Source organism: Chenopodium quinoa, unplaced genomic scaffold (genome assembly GCF_001683475.1).
Source record: "Chenopodium quinoa cultivar QQ74 unplaced genomic scaffold, ASM168347v1, whole genome shotgun sequence".
NCBI lineage: Eukaryota > Viridiplantae > Streptophyta > Magnoliopsida > Caryophyllales > Amaranthaceae > Chenopodium > Chenopodium quinoa.
The window spans coordinates 1,141,522-1,163,030 of NW_018743204.1; the positions used below are offsets into that span (position 1 = coordinate 1,141,522).

The window sequence follows — 21,509 nt, forward strand, 5'->3', positions numbered from 1 at the left end:
CAGCACTATTAACATGTTGTGCGGCTACCAATGCGCGTTAATAGATTGTATTTGTATTAGCCCGAAGGCTTTTTGGATACACCTTCAAAGTCTTGTGACAACCACTTTGAACTAAGATGGCTTTTATCTTTAATTATCATAGGTCATAATTCACTTGCCTATCGAATTTCTCAATGTCGAATTTTATTGGTATAATTTAATCAAACTAATCTATAAACACTAAAAACTAAGACCTTAAATCTGACTCTAGATACCAATTTGTTAGGAAATAAGGGTGTAATTGTGTTTGATTAATGCAGAACAAGTGGTTCAGTCAAATTAGCCCTACAACCACGGGTGGGGGTTTCGAGAGTTTCTTCACTAGAATGGAGAAAGAACGAGATAATAATACAAGGAGTCCTAAATCTAATGGCTCAAAGGGTATGATCTAATTGATCAATTAAAGGTCCTTTTATAACACAAGAAAACCCTAATAAAACCCTAAATTGTTTCCCAAGTATACTCAAATAGCCGTTATAAAAAATATATAATTTTAGAAAATATCTCATAAATTATCCTAGAAGAACTGAACTACCGAGCTATAACTCGGCAGCTAGCTCAAGCCTGCCACAAGTCTTCATTGGGCCGAGCTATAATTCACTCGCATAGAGCTATAGCTCGCATGCTCGTCGCAATTTTTCAACTTTGTCAGGTTTTCGTAAAACGACCATAACTTTCTCGTTTCTTATCGAAATTGGGCATATGACCTAACGTTGGAAAGCTCTTGAAACAAACTATCACCTCCAACTTGAATCACTTCAAAATTAGTTTGAGAGATCTCTTCATTCAAAATCAGCCCTACTAGATTTTGAGTCACACTTTAACATGGTTCATGTCCAAAAAATGGATAAAGATAAAAAAAATAAAAGCTAGGTGTAATACATTTATAACTCCAACGTGCTGCTTGCGTTGATTCCTTTTGGAAGGAAACATGACAGAAATGTACAAATTGCGGCCGTGTAGTAGATTTCATTGAGTCGTATGGCCACCATTTTTACAAAATTTGGCCGTTTTAGGATAACAACGTATCAATTAAGTACATGCATGATGCATGCATGTGCCCCGTCATTACTAAACATCACGCCACTAAAGTCTAATCTGTCAAAGATTTTACATGTTTATGGGTGGTGGAGCCAGAAATTATAATTCGGGATAAATTTTTTAGGGTTTTTATATATAGTAACCCTATTAATTTCACTTTTCTACGTTGTGTCCTAACTTATATCATTTTCTACACTGTAATCCTAATATACATTTTGTTTTCATACGGTAACCTTGCCGTTATCCCGTCGTTAAAAATTTTCGTTAATAGGGCCCACTCTCCATTTATTAATATTTTTTGTCGATTTGCGCGTTGGAAAACCTTCCGTTAAAGGTTTTGGGGGCTATTTTAGTCATTAAGGGTCTAAATTGAGCTTAGATTTCACAAAAAAAAGTAACGTAAATGCCTCTTGTTGCTTATTAAAAAATGCTCACAAAGTTTTCATACAATTCTTTACAAATATTAATGCTCACAGTTTTATAATTTGTATACCACTACACGTATAGAACTATATAGATTATGATTCTTTCCTCAAAAATAAAAAATATAGATTATGATTCTTATGCCATATGATTAATAATAATAAGAATACATTACATGTTTATAAGATGAATTATGACTAACATTTATCTTTGATTCATATGAAAATTATCGATCAATATCAATATCTAAATATTCATGCATTAAATGTTATCGGTATATTTAATTGTATGACTATATGTGTAATAGTTCATGCTTAAAAGATACCGAGAGTAGAATAAAAAATTTGTAATTGGAGGTAAATAAATTGGTTAGTGCGACATAAAACATATACTATTATTAATTAAAAATTATACCTACTTGAACAACTAGTTGTATGAAAAACATAATTTAGATTTTATACTCATTAGATCGCTATTGTGGTTACGGTGAACACTACAAGAAAAATACCTTTTCATAGCAATTATTTTAACATTTCATATCGATTGTAATTGCTACAAAAAAAAAATCCTAACGAATGGTTATTCGATACAATATTCGATACATTTCATATCGTCCTTATTAATCGATACGGAAAACAACATTCAATCATGGTGATTATTGTAACGATTATAATCGCTACAAATGTGGAACTCATTTTCTACAATAAAAAAAAATCCCAACATATGATCTATACAAGATTCGAACATGCAACCTCAAGCTTTAATATTAAATGTTTATCTAAGAAGCTACGACATATTTTATGTTCTCTTTGTCAAACAAAATTTTAAAATCTAGTGTAAAAAAGGCTTTCGTATCGATTTTTGGATTTTAGTGGCGATTGTAAACGATACACTTTTCCATAATTTTATAAATGTGCATAAAAATGGTGAATAATATTATTATGTTTTTTCGTATTGATTTTATATGGGTTTACTATGTCGATTGTAAAATGATACGGATTCCACTACTATTTCTCAAACATATGTGCATATTGTAGCGAATGTAAAATCGCTACGAAAAGACAATTTTCTTGTAGTGGAAATGTTTGAGTATACTACAGTTATATAAAATGTTATTTTTATATATCTATTGAAACTATAAGGTTTTTTTTTTAATTTTTTTTTTTATTTCAAAATTGAAAATTTATTTATAAATGATTTGTAAACAGTGCATGGCACAGACACTAGTTTATGACAAATTGTTGCTCCACTTTCCCTCTTTATATCATTGCCCACATGTATAATGTTTATGAATGTCGATTTGAACTCTCTCTCTCTCTCTCTCTCTCTCTCTCTTCTTTGGGATAATTTGGATTCGAGGCTCAATTCTTGGTGGTTAGGTTCCAGTCCCCTCACAATTGTTGTTGCGAGGGATCGAACGTAGTCCTCCCTATCAAGTGCAGTCTTAATCACCCTGCACCAACAACCAATTGGTCGTCGATTTGAATAGTTGAAATGTTGTTTCAACTGATAAGATTTGGATTAAATAATGCCTATAATATAGTAGTTGTTATGCGGTAATAACAGTGTCAAATTGGGGAAGTCTTAATACATACCTGGTATGTATGAGCATCATACATGTTGATTATTTTATGTGAAAATTATAAATTTCAATTCAAAAGTTTATTTTATGTATCATTAAATCGCTAAAAACATATATAATACATCAGTACCATTGAAATTTACATTAAGATTCTACAAATAGAGTTTTATAGACTTGATTAATATCAATGATACTAATGCGGTATCTAATAGTACCATTAAGACTCCAATGGTCTATATATATTTCTATTGGTACACAAAGTAAGCCATTGAAATTTAAAATTTCACAATAAATGACCAAAACACCCTATGCTATATGATGCTCATACAACACGGATATGTATCCAGAATCCCCAAATTGTCAATGGTAATAAAGCTAGTCATTTTGTCATTTCTTAATTTTAAATGAAGGAAAAAGCTATACGCAGCCCTTAGGGCTGCATATAAGAAGCTAAAAGTGGAATGAAAAGACATTAAATTAGTGAAACGCTAAACATCGCCCGCAATTTACCATATAAAGCCCACAAATATGATTTGGTGTGACCATTATGCCCATTTTCTAAAATTGAAATAATCTCGGTTTAAAAAATGTGGAGCCGTACTGGCTCGCCGGGGGAGACCGGAGGGCAGGCCGGAGATGCGGGGGACGCCGGAGGTACGTCGTCGTCGACGGAAAACGAGGTAAGTCACCGTTAAAATTCACGGTTTACCGTCGGAGTGGCTCCGGCGCCTAGGACTAAATTACATTTATTACACCGATTTACTCGTGAATTGTCGATAAATTTTTAACTCGTGAATTGTCGATAAATTTCTAACTTAATACTAAAAAAAGAAATATATTGAATGCTTATATGCTTATATTAAGGGCTGCATATATGTTAGAGATATGAGATATCGAAAATATATGTGTACAATATTGCATTACCCTTAGCTGAAATTGTTTCAATTTTTACACTTTCAAAGCGCATCTTTAATTGATTATTAATATCTTTAGTTAATAAGTAAATAATTTAATATTTGGATAACATTCTCTATTTTATTTTATGTTCTACGGAATACTAAGTTACTTAGTGTACAATCTAAGAAAATACTTAAGAAATTAAAGTGAATGGGTGTAAGATAAGTAAAATAATGTAATAGAGAGTGTATAGAAATATGAGTGGATTTAAAAAAGAAAAAATTGGTAAAAAGAATCACAAATTTCGTTGATTTGCTCAAAATAATTCCAATTATTTTTAAATAATCCGCACTTTGGGGGTTATTCGCTATAAATGTCCCAATGCAAGTGACTGATAACCTGTGAAAGAGGTAATTTTTTTTGTTTTATATTTATGTGACACATGTCACCACGTTATTGGTTGAAAATTTTAAAAAAATAATTAAAAAAAAAACAGTCGTAAACCCTCACCACCAACCCCGATTTCTGCAGCCACCGCCCACTCACTTCCCAGGCCCGCCGCTCCCACACCCCCCTCCCCGCGTCGGCGCTTTCCCCTCCCCCTAACCCCTGAACCACCAAAACTCTCACCACAAAAACCTCCTCACCTACACCCGAAATCTTTTAAAAAAAACCTAGCCCCACCGCGTGTGGGGAAGGGCCGATTGGGGGTTTGTGCAGTGGGGTTGGTTTTTATTTAAGGGTTTCGGGATGGAGGTATGGTGGTTTTGGACTTATGGGGTCGGAGTTAGGTGATTTAGGGGATAGGGGAGGGGAGCACCGACGTCGGCGTGCCGGAGGGAAGATCTAGCTGCGGCGGTTAAGCGATCTGGCCGCAAGAAAAAGGTCGGTGGGTGGTGGTGGGAAGGGTGGTTGTGGGTAGGGGTGTTCAAAAAAACCTGACCCAGTTGCCACGTCCAGATTACCCGATGACCCGCAAAAAACCCGATGGGAACTTGACAAATTTTCTGTTTTTTTCGGGTCGGATACCCGTCCCGCTAAAATAGCAGTGTCGTGGGCCGGGACATGGGACAAACCTTGCTATTCTCGGGTACCCGAATACCTGTTAAAAAAAAAAACAAAAAAAAAACCTCAAAAAAAGTTACGGATACCCACCAAGACCAAGCCACCCTATCTTCTTCTCTTTCTTTTTCAGCCTCATCCTCCTCTTTCTCTCTCCTCTTCCCCATGTTACTCTCTTTCTCTCTCCTTCTCACGCTATCCTCTTCTTTCCTTCTTTCTTTTTCTATTCTTTCTTTCTCCTTTTCTCCTCTCCTCCCTTCTTTCTCTTTCATATGTTCTTTCTCACGCTTCTCTCTTTCTCCTCTTTTTTTCTCTTTCTTTCGGTTTTCATGGTAAAAAACGAAGGTTTTCGTCACAAAATCGAAATTTGGCCAAAACGAAGATTTTAATGGTTAAATTCGATCTAGAGTTTTCATGGTCGAATTTAACCGTTTTAAACCAAATTCGAGGTGAAATTCAAAGCCATTTTCGGTATAAAAGGTATGCTTTCTTGTTTTTAATTTTCTTTTCTGGTTTTTTTGAATTTTTAATAAATTCTTTTTATATGATATGATTTCTGGTAATTATTGTGCTTGTTTTGGTAAATTTCATTATTTTTGGTTAAATTCTGGTGGTGGTGGTTTCGGTTTGCTATCGGTGGTGTTGGGTTGTCGGTTCGTTGTGGGTTTGGGGTGTCGGTGGTGGATCTGGGTTGGTGGGAGGTTTTGGTGGTGGTGGAGTGAATTTAGGTGGTGGTGGGTGGTGAATTGCGGTGGTGGGGGGGTATTTTTTATGGTGGCTTAGGAGGAGAGGAGGTACGTTTTGGGTTTCTCGATTCACTCCTTTCTTCGATAAATAAAATCCGGGTACCTGTGTCCCGTCTCGGATAATTCGGGTACCCGAATTATCCGAGACGGGACACGGGACGACTTATCAACTACCCGAAGATTCGGGTATCCGTATTTTCTTTGGGTACCCGGATCTGAACACCCCTAGTTGTGGGTAGGGGCTGTGGAATTTAATTTTTTTTTAGTTTTTCTTTTTTAAAAAAACAAAGAAAATGGTCAACCAACCACGTGGTGCCACGTGTCCCCGTAACTTGATATAACAGCATGGGTGACCGATTGGGACCTTTTATAGCGAATAACCCCCAAAATTTGGATTATTTAATAATAAAACTTGGGATTATTTTAAGCGAACAAGCGAAAGTTGGGATATTTTTACCAATTTTTCCTTTTAAAAAAAATTGATACAATAATTGAGTGAACGTGTACAAATTGGATCGTAGTTTTGGAGGAAGAAGTTGTTAACTATTGCGTTTAAAAAAAAATATCTATCTCCGTTTCTTAATATTTGCATGTTTGGAAGGTTGCACGGACTCATATGTAGAATTTGTTTGTGACTATAAAATGGAGAGACAACGATGAAGATGCATGCATGTGAAAAGGATCAAAGAGAGATATAGATAAATAACAAATTAAAAAGAAAGAAAACATTTGCTGCTAATAATATGAAATGGAGGTAATATAAAATTCTGTGTTTTTATTTTAAGTGTTACACTTTGACCAAATGCACATGTCGAGACACGACTTTGACCATTAATTTATCCAATTAAATGTTAGTAAAATTATAAGAAAATTGATATTATGAAAATATATATTTTGTTGAATCCAACAATGTGTTATATAATAATATTTTTATATCAAGTCAAAACCATTATGTGAATAGTGAAAATAAGTCAAAGTATAACACTTAAAATAATAGGGAAATTTTTTATTTTTTTATTTATTTTTTATTTTAGAAAGCCACAAGGGCAAGTGATGAAAATCGATCCAAACATAACCTAGAATCGAGAAGAAAACTTTAACCACTTAAGCTATTCTTCACTCTCACGAAAACACTTGTTTTATTGTTTAATTTGAAAAGAGATATAATGAAGTGTCACTCTCACGGAGACATACTTTCTTTATCACAAAATTAAAGTATGCATGAATCAAATACATGTTTGGGCCTACCTCTCTCTTTACATTCTCACTCAAAAAAGTACATTTGACATATGCGTTAGAGGGGTGAACGTTCTCGTGATTAACCCTACAACACGTGACGTGTTGTAGAGGATAACTTTCAGCTACTCAGTATCCCAAAAATACCTCTTCTACCATTAGTGGATTTATGTTCGGACACAATACCATGCATTTTCACGTTTTATTATTTATATACAAGTACTTCGTATACTTGGTGAGTAACTATTTAGAAGCATATAGTTGCGTCAAAGGATTCTTGTAAAAACATTTTGATAGGTTCGGAGGGAGTCTCATGCAACTAGGTAGGTTCGTATAATAAAAAACAAACATTAGCATACAAACAAAAACATGACTATCAATTTTACTAGTTTCACTAGAAGTTTAGGTAGGAATATTATTATTAATTCTATTTATTTACAACGACAAAAGAGTTGTAGACGGAGTATCATGTATTCCTATTTTATCCATCCACATGAGACAATGCAAGTAGATAGCATTCCAAAATAGCTCCATTCGTTGCTCTCCAAATTCAGATCGGCGCGCAGCTATTATTGTAGATAATTGTCCCAAGTAGACTAATTAAGATCTTGAATGCATCTATATCTACCCTTTCCCCGTTACTTAGCTATTTCATTCCCACCTACCATATGGATGTGCTGGTCTAATACTTCTTCCGTTTCTATTTAGTTGACGCATTTAATTTAGGCACACATATTAAGGAGAGGAGAAAGTGAGAGAGAATGATAAAGCAAGTAGAGTATACCAGTACATGCAAGGGAAATTCTCTATCACTACAAGAAAACAGCTGGATTCCGGCAGAAAAAATCCGTTGGAAACATAGCAAAATTCGTCGGAATAACGCCTTCCGACGGAATTCCGTCAGAATAAGTATGTCGCAGTGGCCCTTGTCGGAAATTCGACCTTTTCCGGCAGAAATTCCGTCGGAAGGCGTTATTCTGACAGATTTTCCGACGGATCTATTTCTGTCGGCGCTGTTTTTGACTTTAATTGAAAGTCCGTCGCAATTTTCCGACGGAAATTTCTGTCGGAGGTGGATAGGTTTCCGACGGAATTTTCCGTCGAAAGTGGAATATTCCGACGGAAAATTTCATCGGAAAAGTCAGTAAAAAAAACAAATAAAAAAAACACAGCCCCCCACCACCACCCACCCACACCTACCCCAGAGCACACCCACCCAGCCCCACACCACCTACCACCACCAACTCGGACCACCACCCACCCCCCCACACAGACCCCCCCAGCAGCCCCCCTACCACCATAACCCGCCTCTCCACCTCCCCACCACCACCCACCCCCACCCAGCCCCACACCACCCACCACCACCAACACGGACCACCACCCACCCCCCTCACACAGACCCCCCAGCAGCCCCCCTACCACCATACCCACCTCCCCGAAACCACCACATCCAAAACCACCTCCCCGAATCCTCCCCGCAACCCAGAAACCACCACCTCCACGAAACCCTGAAACCACCACCTCGAAACCCACCGAAACCACCCAAAAAACAAAAAAAAAATCCATAATTCAACAAGACCATATATTTTAAAAAAAAACAGAAAAATAAACAAGTTAATTAAGAAGAAGAAAAAACAAATACCTTAATTTTGACCAAAAAAAACCCATCAAAATTGGGTTTTCAAGGTCAAATTCGACCATGAAAACTCTAATATAGAGTTTTCATGGTCGAATTTGACATGAAAACCTTGATTTTCATTGAAAGTCTTGAATTTACTTTGAATTGCAACCCCAAAAAACCCAAATCGAAAATGAAAAGAAAGAGGGGAAGAGGAAAGGAAGGAGGTGGTTGTTGCGGTGGTGGCGTTGTAGGCAGTGGTGATGTTGGTGGTTTTGTTGTTGGTGTGAGAAGGAGAAGGAGAAGGAGAAGAGAGGAGAAGTGAGAAGGAGAAGAGGAAAATGGCGAAGGAAGGAGGAAAGAGGAAAGAGGAGAGGAGAGAGAAAGAAGAGGAAAATGGTGGAGGAAAGAGGAAAATGGGGTGTTAGGGTTCCGTTTTTTTTAAAAAAAAAAATCATAATTCCGTCGGAAATAAATAAACTCCATCGGAAATTTACCTTTCCGACGAATATATTTTCCGCCGGAAATTGAATGTTCCAACGGAATATTCCGTCGGAAAGCCCATATATTCCGACGGACTTATATTCCGTCGGAAGATTCCGACGGACTTATGTTCCGTCTGAAGATTCCGACGGATTTCCTATGGAATAAAATTCCGTCGGAATTTCTGACTTTTCCGACGGAAATTCTTATCCGTCAGAATTCGGCTTAATTCTAGTAGTGTATGTTGCTCATCAGTTTTTTAATTTTCTCTTTGGTGAACATCAAAAATTTCAAATTATCTTAGTTTGATACTCATGTATTATTGCTATTGATTCAATGGTGACATTAGTTAATCAATCTAATAAATAACCATGGTTATTTTTTTTATACTTCCCTCGTTTCTTTTTAATTGACACATTTCTTTAGCCACATTTACCAATGCACAAATTAAACCATTAATATCTTTAACTACCGATAAGCAAAAATTATTGTTTTTCTGAAAATATATATCATGACGAATCTAATAATAACTCACATGTCTATACTTTCCATTACGTATAAAGCATAAAATACGGTCAAAAGGAAGTATGTGAATAATGTTAAAGTCAAAACGCGTCAACTAAAAAAACGGAGGTAGTATTTTTTAATAATTAAATAAAGGAATAAAAAAATAAAAAATCCCCTTTCCTCTCCTGCCGGAGCCCCCCTCCCCCGCCAGACTACCGGCGTCCTAGCCACTAGGTTGTTAGCCCATCATCAGCGACCGGTCAGTGCCCTCCCATCGCCGATCTGCATGCACCAACGACGATCTCCGACTGCTTCTGACAATGTACGTCCACCAACGACGATATCCGACCATCTTTTGTCATGTTCTTGTTCTTTTTTATTCATGTTTTATACCTTAATCTAGTCTTTTTGTTTTCCTTTTTTCATGAATTGTTGAGGAAACTACACTTTATTCCTATTTTTGTTGAATTATGGTGTGTAATTGATACTAGTGATGTACGTTTGTCAAGGGTTTGTTTTTCTTTTTCTTTTTTTTTTTTTTAATTTTTTTTTTTATTTCTTTTTTTTGGCAATGACGAATAATGGCTCCATGAATTTACCTTTTTTTTTTCTCCTTTAATGTTGGATGATCTCTTGTTTAAATATACCAATCTTCAATTTTTTGTCATGAATTATACCTTTTTTCATGAATTTACTTTTTGTTTTTGTTTTTTTTTTTTTTTTTTTTTTTTTTTTTTTTTTTTTTTGTTTGGCAATGACGAACAGTGGTCCATGAATTTACCTTTTTTTATTTTTATTTAATGTTGGATGATTTCTTGTTTAAATTTACCGATCTTCAATTTTTTTTCATGAATTATCATACTCCTTTCAAGAAGAAAAGGTAAATTCATGAAGAAACAAGTTTATCATATAATAACAGGTTACTGTTGGAAAAAATTAAAAAAAATTTAAATACTCATAATTTGATTCCCCGGCTTGAACCAAACAGTTACAAAGGGAATCAATGAGCAGTTCATTCCGTTTCCTGGACACAACCAAACTACCTGGCTAAATTAAGGTCAATCCATTCCTTTCTCCTTCATTCCCTTTGTTTATTTCATTCCGATTTCCCTGTGCGAACCAAACGACCCCTTAATCTATAATGAATGGTCAATGCATGTAATGTGTCATCATAAGATCAGCCATTACCCTTATGTCACCTTTAGCAATATAACAAGGATTTTTTTTGTGAAAAACTACCTAATAAAACCCTAATTTTGTGAGAAACTACTAAATAAAAAAAAGTATTACTCTTATAAGAAACTACCTTATACAAGGTAAAATGTTATAAAATACTATCTTTAGCCAAATTTCCATCATTAACCTAATTTTTCAGCGTTGACCCACCTCAAAAAATACCCCAAATTTTATAATGATTATTTTAATACGTTCTCCGATCTGTATCTTTTTAACAATTAAGTCAGCTAGTTTCATTAAAAGGACTCTCAATCACAATTAAATAAAAGTTTATTACTTCGTATATTAGAAGCATCATGGTACGATGGTAGAGCCAACTCCCACCTTCTAGGAACGTAGGAAGAGTTGATACTATAGTAGATAACTAGATACTGCAAGATCTTTTGCTAAGGCCAAACAAAGAAGGTGTCGGACCACACCTTATTTAAAATAATAATTACTACGGCATGTACTCTAGACAAAAAATGCAAAGTATTGTTTAAGAAAGATAATTGTATGTAATTAAGTTAAGAGAGAAAGTGAGATATTAATAAACAACCACCAGGTCCACTACCAACACCCCCGCCACCACCACCCCACCACCAACACCACTCTCATCAGCACCAACCACTGGTACACGCACCACCACAACCCCAACCTAACCACCCGAAACTCACCACTGGCCAACCTGAAACCCCACCACCCCTCTACTCGACCCCAACCACCGCTGCTCTACCACCCTTCTACCCCACCTAAAACACCCGAAAACCACCTCTAATCGTAAACCATAAACACCCAAAACCCACCCCACACCCATCTACCACATACACAGCCATCCAAAATCCACACCCACTCACCCCGAGACACATGAGAAACCCAACCAAGAGCAACCTACTTGTGTCCCGAAACGGCGAAATCATCCCATCTAGCTTGAAACCCACTAGATCTAAAAAAATTCAATTTTTTTTAATTAAAATTAAGACAGAGATCAAGAAAGGGAACTTGAAACCGTTGGTAGATTGAATGAGATTGACGCCAGCCTTCACTTGGTTTTAAGCGGATGAAAAGGCGTGGTGGAGGGTGTTGTAAAAACTGGTGTCTAAAACAATAGTCAACAAAATTAAACAAGAACAAAAGCAAAAGAGGAAATTCGGTGTGGCGTGAAAAATCACTGAAAACGAATTCCGGCGTAAGTGGGGTGCACAATTGTAATCGCCTGATCGTCCCCTAAGGTTACATACCACTCTCACACTAAGGCACTTTAGAGTGAGAGGGGGAGTCTATGAAAACTTATGCCCAAGGAAGAATGTGTTTAGCTTGTGTTTATAATTTTCAGTGTACTAATCAGAAAAATCAGCCTTCAAAATATATAGAAGAATGAAGGAAGATGGAAGATCAAGGAGAAGTCAATGGAGCAAAAATCAGAAATAACCATGGTGATTTAATCACCATAAACCCTCTTAAATGGGGGTTACAAGGAATAAAACAAGAAAAGAATCCAAGAAAGCTATTAGAGTCCAACAGTCGAGTTCGCGCCCGGTCGGGCGAGCACCCAGACAAATTCTGGGTTGCTCTCGCGCTCGATCGGGTGACGGAACTCCAGTTTTTTACGATTCCTCTCGTGCCCAATCAGGCGGTGCTCGCCCGGTCGGGTGACGGAACTCTAGTTTTTTACGATTCCTCTCGAGCCCGGTCGGGCAGTGCTTGCCTGATCGGGTGCCCGGGTCAAACTACTTTGATTTCCTTTCTTTATTCCAACAGAGGGTGGCTCTCGCAATGGCTGAGGCGTGGGCGGAAGATGGGGTTAACATGGTCGGTCGAGGACATGGCTCTCGTTGCAGGTGTTTGAGGCATGGGCGGTAGTTAGGGTTAACAAGTGGGCGGAGGACATGGCCCTTGACGACAGTGGAGGCGGAGGCGTGGCCAGCGGTGGTGGCCGGATGTGGTGGTCGAAGGTGATCTGAAAAGATGAACGAAGAAAGAGGAGATGAGATTTGAGGGATGTTGGGAGGTGTTGATGAATTTAGTGGAGTGAATCAAAAATAGTTTGAGGTTTGGATTAAATTAGGGATAAACAATTAGATTAATTAAGTTGGATTAATTACTTAATGAGTTTTGATTTAAAGAGTTAATTGTACTTGAAATGTTTAAAATAAGGGTACTTTAGTAATTTCATTAAAATTTTTACTAAAAATGAAATTTTTTGGAAAGTTGCACATAATATGTAACGGAGGTAGTATAAGACACTACCAACAATGCAATAAATAAAGCCACTTGATGACTTGATCAAAGAGATGAAAAAAATTACACAAAATAACTTACCTATCTTATGCTACTCGGACATATATGATAATGGTAATGGTAATGGTAAATGATAATGGTTTTATTTTTATCCCCACTTCTTATACGAATTGAAAAAGTGTAAGCTTATTGGTTGAAATTCAAGATCGATTTATATACTCTATTACACCCCCCTCACATGAGAGCGCGTGAATGATATTTGAACTCGTGACCTTTGTGTCACACTAACTCTAATGCCATGTTAAAAAACTAACTCTAGCAAATTTTTAAGTTTATGGTTAGGATTAATTTATATACTCTATCAAAAACATTCAATTAAAAGATATGGAGTACTTTTCTTCACAAAAATTGCATATCGAGCATAACCGCCATCACAATCTATTAACCCTTTCCAAACAATGCAAGAAGATCGATCATGCACCGTCACCTCCAATTACTCTAATCCTTTATAAACCTCCAGTCAAATCAAACCCTTAGTAAACTATAAGCAATAATACATTTAAAATTATAAACTAATCTTACATTGGCATACATAGTCATCAATCTTTATTTTATTATTAAATTATATTGACAATGAGATACACATACAAAGAATCATCCAAAATTAATAAGTTTGAAAAGTCGCCCTCTAGTTGGTATCTTAGTAATGTGTATCATTCATTACTTGTATTTTCCGTGTTTTGACTTCATCTCTCCTTTCAATCCCTATATATATAAACCACAACTTACCATTTCTAAAACCATCAACAAAAACTCTTCTACTTCAAAAACCTTCAAACTCTTCTACTTCAAAAACCTTCAAACTCTTCAAACCAAACGCCCCCACCCCCCCCCCCCCCCCCTAAACAAACAAAAAAAAAAAAAAAAAAAAAAAAAGTCAACCATAAAATTACCCAAAAAAAAAATGGATCACAATGAAGAAATAGATGTTCCACCATTTTTCATTTGTCCAATTTCATTACAAATAATGAAAGATCCAGTTACAGTTTCAACAGGAATTACTTATGATCGTGAAAGTATTGAAAAATGGGTGTTTACTAACAATAATACAACTTGTCCTGTTACTAAACAATCTCTCAATATTGATTCTTCTGAATTTTTTCTTACACCTAATCATACTCTTAGGAGGCTTGCTCAATCTTGGTGTACTCTCAATGCTTCCTATGGTGTTGAACGCTTTCCTACGCCGAAGCCCCCGGTTACGAAAAAACAAGTGTTGAAGCTTATTGATGATGCCTCCAACTCGTCGGCTCACCACCTTGTTAAGAATCTTGAGAAGCTCAAGTCTATTGCTTATGGGAGCAGTGCTAACAAGCGTTGCTTGGAGACTACCCCGGGTGTTGCCGAGTTCTTGGTGCGTCTGATTGTAGTTAGTGAGTCGGATGAAGATAATAAGCATTGTACTTACAATAGTGTGAGCGATGAAGCTTTGAGGATACTATCTCATCTTCAGATATCGGATGAGATGGTGTTAAAGAAAGTGTTGAAGGAGAATGAAGGATTGTTGGTTGATTCATTGGTGAGGATCATGCAGAAGAATAGCTACGAGTCGAGAGCGAATGCTGCAGGGCTAATGAAGCAGCTTGTGCAAGTAGCCGAGCCTACACAGTTAGTTGCATTTAGTCGCGAACATTTTGTAGAAGTAGTCGAAATGATAAAAGATGATGTATCCCCTAAGGCTACCAAGGCCGCGCTTAAAGTGTTGGCCTTGGCGTGTCCCTGGGGGAGGAACAGGATTAGGGTTGTCGAGGCAGGGGCGGTCCCAGTAATGATCGAGCTTCTATTGTTGTGTAATGAGAGGAGGAATATTGAAATGGTACTAGCAGTGTTGGACCAGCTCAGCGGGTGTGCTGAGGGAAGGGCCGAGTTGCTAGGCCATGCCGCGGGTTTGGCTGTGGTGTCAAAGAAAATCCTTAGAGTGTCTCATTTTGCTACGGAGAGGGGGATAAAGATATTGTACGCAATTTCGAAATATTCGGGAAGTCCGAGTGTGGTGCAGGAGATGGTGCAGTTAGGGGTGGTGACGAAATTGTGCTTGGTATTACAAGTTGATTGTGAGGCAAAGACAAAGGAGAAGGCTAGAGAGATCTTGAAGATGCATGCTAAGGCTTGGAAGAACTCTCCTTGTGCTCCTGCTCATGTCTTTGGCTTTGATTAATTAGTTAGCTGCATCAAATTGATGTAGTCCACAATTTCATTTCATTTAGAAAATTGTCATCATTTAATTCATTTTTTGGTGTACATAAAAGGATCCATTATTGAAATTTAAAAAAAAAAAAAAAAAACAGCGCGGCACCCCTAACCTCAAAACTAATTCCGTTAACGAAGTTTGTTTGACAGCCCTAATTGGCACCCCTAACCGGTGCTAACTACATAAATCCCCAGGAGCTAACTACATAAATCCCCATAAACAGCGCGGCCAGGAAGTTTGTTTGTGATAATTCCGTTCCTATTGAGTTTGACTAGGACCTACATACGAGGACGGTTCTAGCGAGGTGTAATAGTGTGGGGGACCTTTATCCTTTCTCTTTGTCTACTGCTGCAAGAGAACATGAACATCTCTCACTTGCTGCTATCTCTCCTTCAATTTGGCATAGTAGACTTGGACATCTGGGAGCACCTGTTTTTAATTTTCTTAGAAACAATGGTTTAATTAATTGTAATAAAGGGAACAATTCCCATTTTTTCTATTCTCGTCCTTTGGGAAAGCATACTAGAGTTCCTTTTTATTTTTCAATGAGTGTTACTTTTTCTCCCTTTGATATCATTCATACGGATTTATGGACATCTTCTATTAAAAGCAAATTGGGTCACAAATATTATTTACTAGCTTCTTGATGATTTTTCTCATTTTCTTTGGGTTTTTCCAATTAAATACAAATCCCAAGTCTACTCCATTTTTCTTCAATTAGAGCATATGTCAACACTTTATTTGAAAAACAAGTTAAAACTTTTCAATCCGATAATGGCCGTGAGTTTGATAACACTCCTTTAAAACCTTTTGTGCGAATACTGGTATGAGTTTCTGTCTCTCTTGCCCTCACATGTCTTCCCAAAATGGTAAGGCCGAGAGAATAATTCGAACCATTAACAACATGGCCCGTACTATGCTATTACATGCCTCTCTTCCACCCTCTTTTTTGTATATGTCGTCCATATGGCTACCTATGTCTTGACCATTCTTCCAACCTCTACTCTTGGGAACAAAACACCAACTGACATTTGTTACCATAGAACTCCTACTTATGATTATCTACGAACCTTCGGTTGTCTTTGTTACCCAAATTTATCCTCAACGGCACCCCATAAGTTGGCACCCCGCACCAATCAACTCCTTCTGTGTTTTTGGGATACCCTAGCAATCATCGAGGTTACCTTTGCTTTGACTTATCCTCAAATAAAATTATTATTTCAAGACATGTCATATTCCAAGAATAATTAATCTTTCCATTCACTAACATCCAAAAGTTTAAGACTTCGGACTATGATTTCTTGAATGATGACTCTCCTAGTATCACTCCCTTCCTTCTAGCTGACCCAGCACACACGACCCAACCTCAACAGGCCCAGCCCCATTCCCAACCGACCTCACTTGCTGCAACTGGGCAGAATAGTTCACAGGCTGATCGTGGGACTATTTAATCTGCCACGGCCAACTTGCAGGCTACCCATGTAGCAGGCCCACCTAACTCGCCCAAATCTTCTTCCCCTAGCCCATTATTCGCCAGCCCATCGAACTCTCCTAGCTCTCCTATGATTCGTTTTGGATCATTCCCTCCAAGCCTAATTCCCACCACACCCTCCTCACCAATACCGCAGTCCAATCTTGTTTCTACACACCGTATGGAAACTAGAGCTCAACATGACCATTTTAAAACTAAGGTCCAATTTAATCTTGCGACCCAGTCCATCTTTCCTCTTCCTAAAGGACCAAAGCCATGTTAGACCCGAATTGGAATCCGGCCATGAATGAGGAATATAATGCTCTTACTAAATAACATACGTAGTATCTAGTTCCTAGACCCTCTAGTGTGAACATTATTCGTTGTATGTGGTTGTTTAAACACAAATACAAGGAAAATCGTGACTTGGAGCGGGATAAAGCTAGACTTGTTGTTAATGGCAATTCACAACAAGTGGGAGTTGACTGTGATGAGACTTTCAGTCCGGTTGTCAGACCGGCTACCATTCGCACTGTTTTGAGCATAGCTGTGGGTCGATTCATCAGTTGGATGTCAAAAATGCTTTCTTGCAAGGTGATCTAAAAGAGACAGTGTACATGCACCAGCCCCCGGGATTTGTCCATCCAAATGCTCCGACACATGTATGTCGTCTTCGCAAGTCTCTTTATGGCTTGAAACAGGCTCCAAGGGCGTGGCATCGGCGTTTTGCTAATTTTCTTTTACAGATTGGTTTCGTGTGTAGCAAGAGTGATAACTCCTTATTTATTTTTCACCGAGGCACTACTACGACATATCTCTTGCTTTATGTTAATGATATTGTTTTGACAGCATCAATGGAAGCTCTGAAATCCGAAATCATCACTTTACTCAAATCAAAATTTGCTATGTTCGACTTGGGGAATTTGAGATATTTTTTGGGTATCTCAGTCACATGAACACCACAAAGTATGTTCCTATGCTTTAGGAAATATGCAGAAGAAATCATTTACAGAGCTAAATGTTAAATTGCAAACCGGTTGCCACGCCGGTTGACACCAAATTGAAGCTAAGTGCTTCGGATGGCTCCTTTGTTGTTGACCCGTCACTATACAAGAGCTTGGTCGGGGCTCTCCAATACCTCACATTCTCTAGACCTGACATCCTCTATGCCGTACAACAGGTTTGCTTGTTCATGCATGCTATGAGAGAACCTCACTATAACACCTTGAAGCGCATTATTCGTTACCTCTAGGGGTCTCTTGATCATGGTCTTCATTTGTATCGCTCTGCACCTTATAGATTGATCTCCTACAAGGACGCCGATTGGGGCGGAAGTCCGGATACTCGCAAGTCTACTTCAGGAAACTGCGTATTTTGGGAGATAATCTTATTTCATGGTATGCCAAACGACAAGCTACCTTGGCAAGATCTAGTGCAGAGGCAGAATGTCGAGGCGTCGCTAATGTAGTAGCCGAAACCTGCTGGCTTCGAAACCTACTTCTAGAGCTACATTGTCCGTTGAGGTGGGCAACCCTAGTCTATTGTGATAATGTGTCAACCGTGCACTTATCTAGGAATCCCGTTTAGCACCAACGCACTAAGCACGTCGAAATGAATATCCATTTCATCCGAGAGTAGGTAGTTATGGGTCATATTCGGGTATTGCATATTCCGTCTTCTTATCAGTATGCGGACATTTTCACTAAGAGTTTACCTCAACAACTTTTCCTTGACTTAAGATCCAGTCTCAGCATATGGCCTCCTCCCGTTTCGACTGCGGGGGTGTGATTGAATTTGAAATATTCTAGGATATTGATAGGTCTTATTTTGCACATGTTTTAGGTGGGTATCTAAGCTTATTTGATTACAAAATTAAAGATCTTTGGTGCATATTTGCATTATTTGCTTAAGTTGTGCTAACTACTCTTCGTTTGTGTGTTTTGATGAATTTCAGGTGATTTATAAGCAAATGGAGTATGGTTGGCTAATCTTGAGTATAATAACCATGGAGTATGAAAACATATTGCTTAAGAATATCAAAACATGTGTTCGAGACGAACTTGAGTGAAAATGAAGCAAAACGTTGATGAAATACTTGACAAATATGACACCTATTCACTATTATGCTCATAACTTTTGATATACAAATGATAATGGAGTGATTAAAATTGCATTGGAAAGTAGACTTGAAGAACTTTCCAACGATATATTACACGCCTCAAACGGAGCTCCGGATATGAAGTTATGACTGATTTAAGATAAGTGATACGCGCAGCAGAGCAGGCACGTCCGTGCCTGGAAGTCAGTAGCCACAGCAGTTTATGCACGCATAGAGGCACGTCTGTGCCTATGGAGAGGCACGTCCGTGCCTCATGGAGTCCTTGTGCGCCAAGAAAAGATGTTTATCTTTTTATCTTCCTAGGCCTATATATACATTAAGTAGTGTTTTATTATTAATTAAGTTTTATTTTATTCTCTAATTCACATTATTAAGAACTAGTTCTCTCTATTTTATTTTCTTTACTTTTGTAATTCAAGATTCAAGATTTATACTTTTCACCTTCAATTTAATTCAAGATTCGGTATTTTCTTTTAATCTCTTGTTTCTTAATTATGTTTTCTTCAATTATTATTATTTTTGTTTATTTAATTATGAGTGAGTAGATTCCCTATTCCAAGATCTAGGGTAGCCCAATTATAATTGATGCAAGAATTAAATCTTTAAATTCTCTAATAACTTTTGCAATTGCTTATGCTAAATTGATTGTGATTATGCCAATGCTAGATTAGACGTAATTTTAGTATTGCGATTATTCCATTGTTTCTATCACAACGAGAGTTGGGTTTAAACGGATTTGAGTAAATCAATTTAGGGTTTGATTCTCAACACGAGAGTAGTTGGGTTTGATAATTGGGAAGTTAGAGTAATGTGTTTAATGTCTCTAATATGCATGATACCATGAGAATAGGCTTGATTGTATGTTAGGGAAGCCATTGATACTCGAGAGAGGTCTTTGGTATTTATTAGGGTTTACTTTTCCCCGTTCAATTGGAATTGTATGTTAGGGGTAGAAATATAATTGCATCATTCGTAATTGTGGTGATACTTGATCTTGGATGTTTTAATTATTTGATTTCTTCATATTCTTTAGTTTAATTTTGATTTTTCCACACATTATTTCCTTAGTTAATCGATCATTATTGATTCTTGCTTAGTAGGAATTTGAGTCTATTTAATTATTTTCGAACCTTAGTCTCTTGGGATTCGACCCTTGCTTGCCAGTCTACATAGTAGTGGTTAGTTAGGTTATATTTTGTTAGGTACGCGACACGCCTACCAGATATTATGTAAATGATGTACTTTGTGCAAATATGTTAATATTATGTTTCTCTTAGAATTAGGGTTGTGTACCTATATATATCAATCTAATGAGAACACTCCAATTAAGGAGATTTACACAATTCTACAATACCCAATATAATATTTCTCCATATTCTCCTTGAAATCTTGCATTCTGTAAAGAGGTGAGTAGAAGATTCTTCCTTGTTGGTACAAAGTCTACAATCAGTCCTTATCTCTATCTTCCATTTTTAAAATTGTCTATTATTGGCGGGGCAATATTGGTGATCTTCCATATGAAGAATTAGTATGTCATTCCCCAACTTAAGATCGTATTAATGCAAAACACATAGGAATAGGGGCATGGAGAAAGTTACAAGAATTTTAGAAGTAATTTATCATATGGATGAAGAGTTTTTCCAAGGCAAGTAATCTATTTTCACATGGAAATTCTTTGGTCCAAGATTGTAACCAATTTAAGTAATTAGCATCATGTTAAATACGGGCTTGGGCCCCACCTGCCATCAGAATAGAGAATCCACTTTACAAGTCGAAGGAGGTTCCATCTCTAAACCATATGATAATAGAAAGTGTAGCAGCCCCTAAGACCTCAACCATGTACTCCGTAAAGTGTTTAAGTCTATTTTTATTATCAATACAAGACACTCACATCAGTCATATGTGTTGTTTGAGAAGACTATAGTTTAACACATTCACATGCCAAAATTACCAAGTATTCTATTTATTTTGTAAGTGGCACACTAGCTTTTGCATGGAGTTTTAAGAGAATTGTATAGGGTGTTTACTGTATCGATAGTGTGGTTTGTTGGTGAACTAAATATTAGGATTTGAGATGTGAAAAATAACAAAAATGTGAGAATGGGGATCATGAGAAGAGATATACGAAGTATAATTCAAAACTAGTTTTTAGGTCCGGACGATGCCCCGAGTTATTGCATTAATTCCATGATTATTTACATTTAATTTTGGTAAATGACATATAATATGGTGATTGTTTAGTGGTTAACACTTTAGTTTTTAAGCTGATGGTCGTGGGTTCAAATCTTGTAGAATCCTTATTTTTAGGAAGACGTCACGTACTCACGTGGTACGTAGGCTTGTTTAGGAAGCCCTTTTAATACATAGTATAGATAGTATTGATGTAGTAATGAGGAGTATTGTGGACCAAGGAAGAAAAAGTTATTATATACACACCGCGATTCATATAAATTTTTTTTTGCTTATTTTGGTGATTAAATGGTTATTTTCGGCATTTCAAGCCTAATTAACTAAACGTTAAAAAATGTTTGCCTAAATCCAATAAATATTTTCGGGCCGAGAAAATATAATCCGGCCC

General features: G+C 37.1%; 1 protein-coding gene across 1 annotated transcript; it reads left to right on the top strand.

Moving 5' to 3' along the window:
* Positions 1 to 13,708: 13,708 nt before the first annotated feature.
* LOC110733843 (E3 ubiquitin-protein ligase PUB23-like) lies at positions 13,709 to 15,885 on the top strand. Its single transcript, XM_021913913.1, has one exon. It carries the CDS (start codon positions 13,797 to 13,799, stop codon positions 15,306 to 15,308), a length of 1,512 nt encoding a protein of 503 aa, XP_021769605.1. The 5' UTR covers positions 13,709 to 13,796; the 3' UTR covers positions 15,309 to 15,885.
* The last annotated feature ends 5,624 nt before the right edge of the window (positions 15,886 to 21,509 follow it).

Excerpts from the sequence above, each read along its gene's own strand:
- LOC110733843 (XM_021913913.1), top strand. The coding sequence starts at position 13,797 with ATGTGTATCATTCATTACTTGTATTTTCCGTGTTTTGACTTCATCTCT.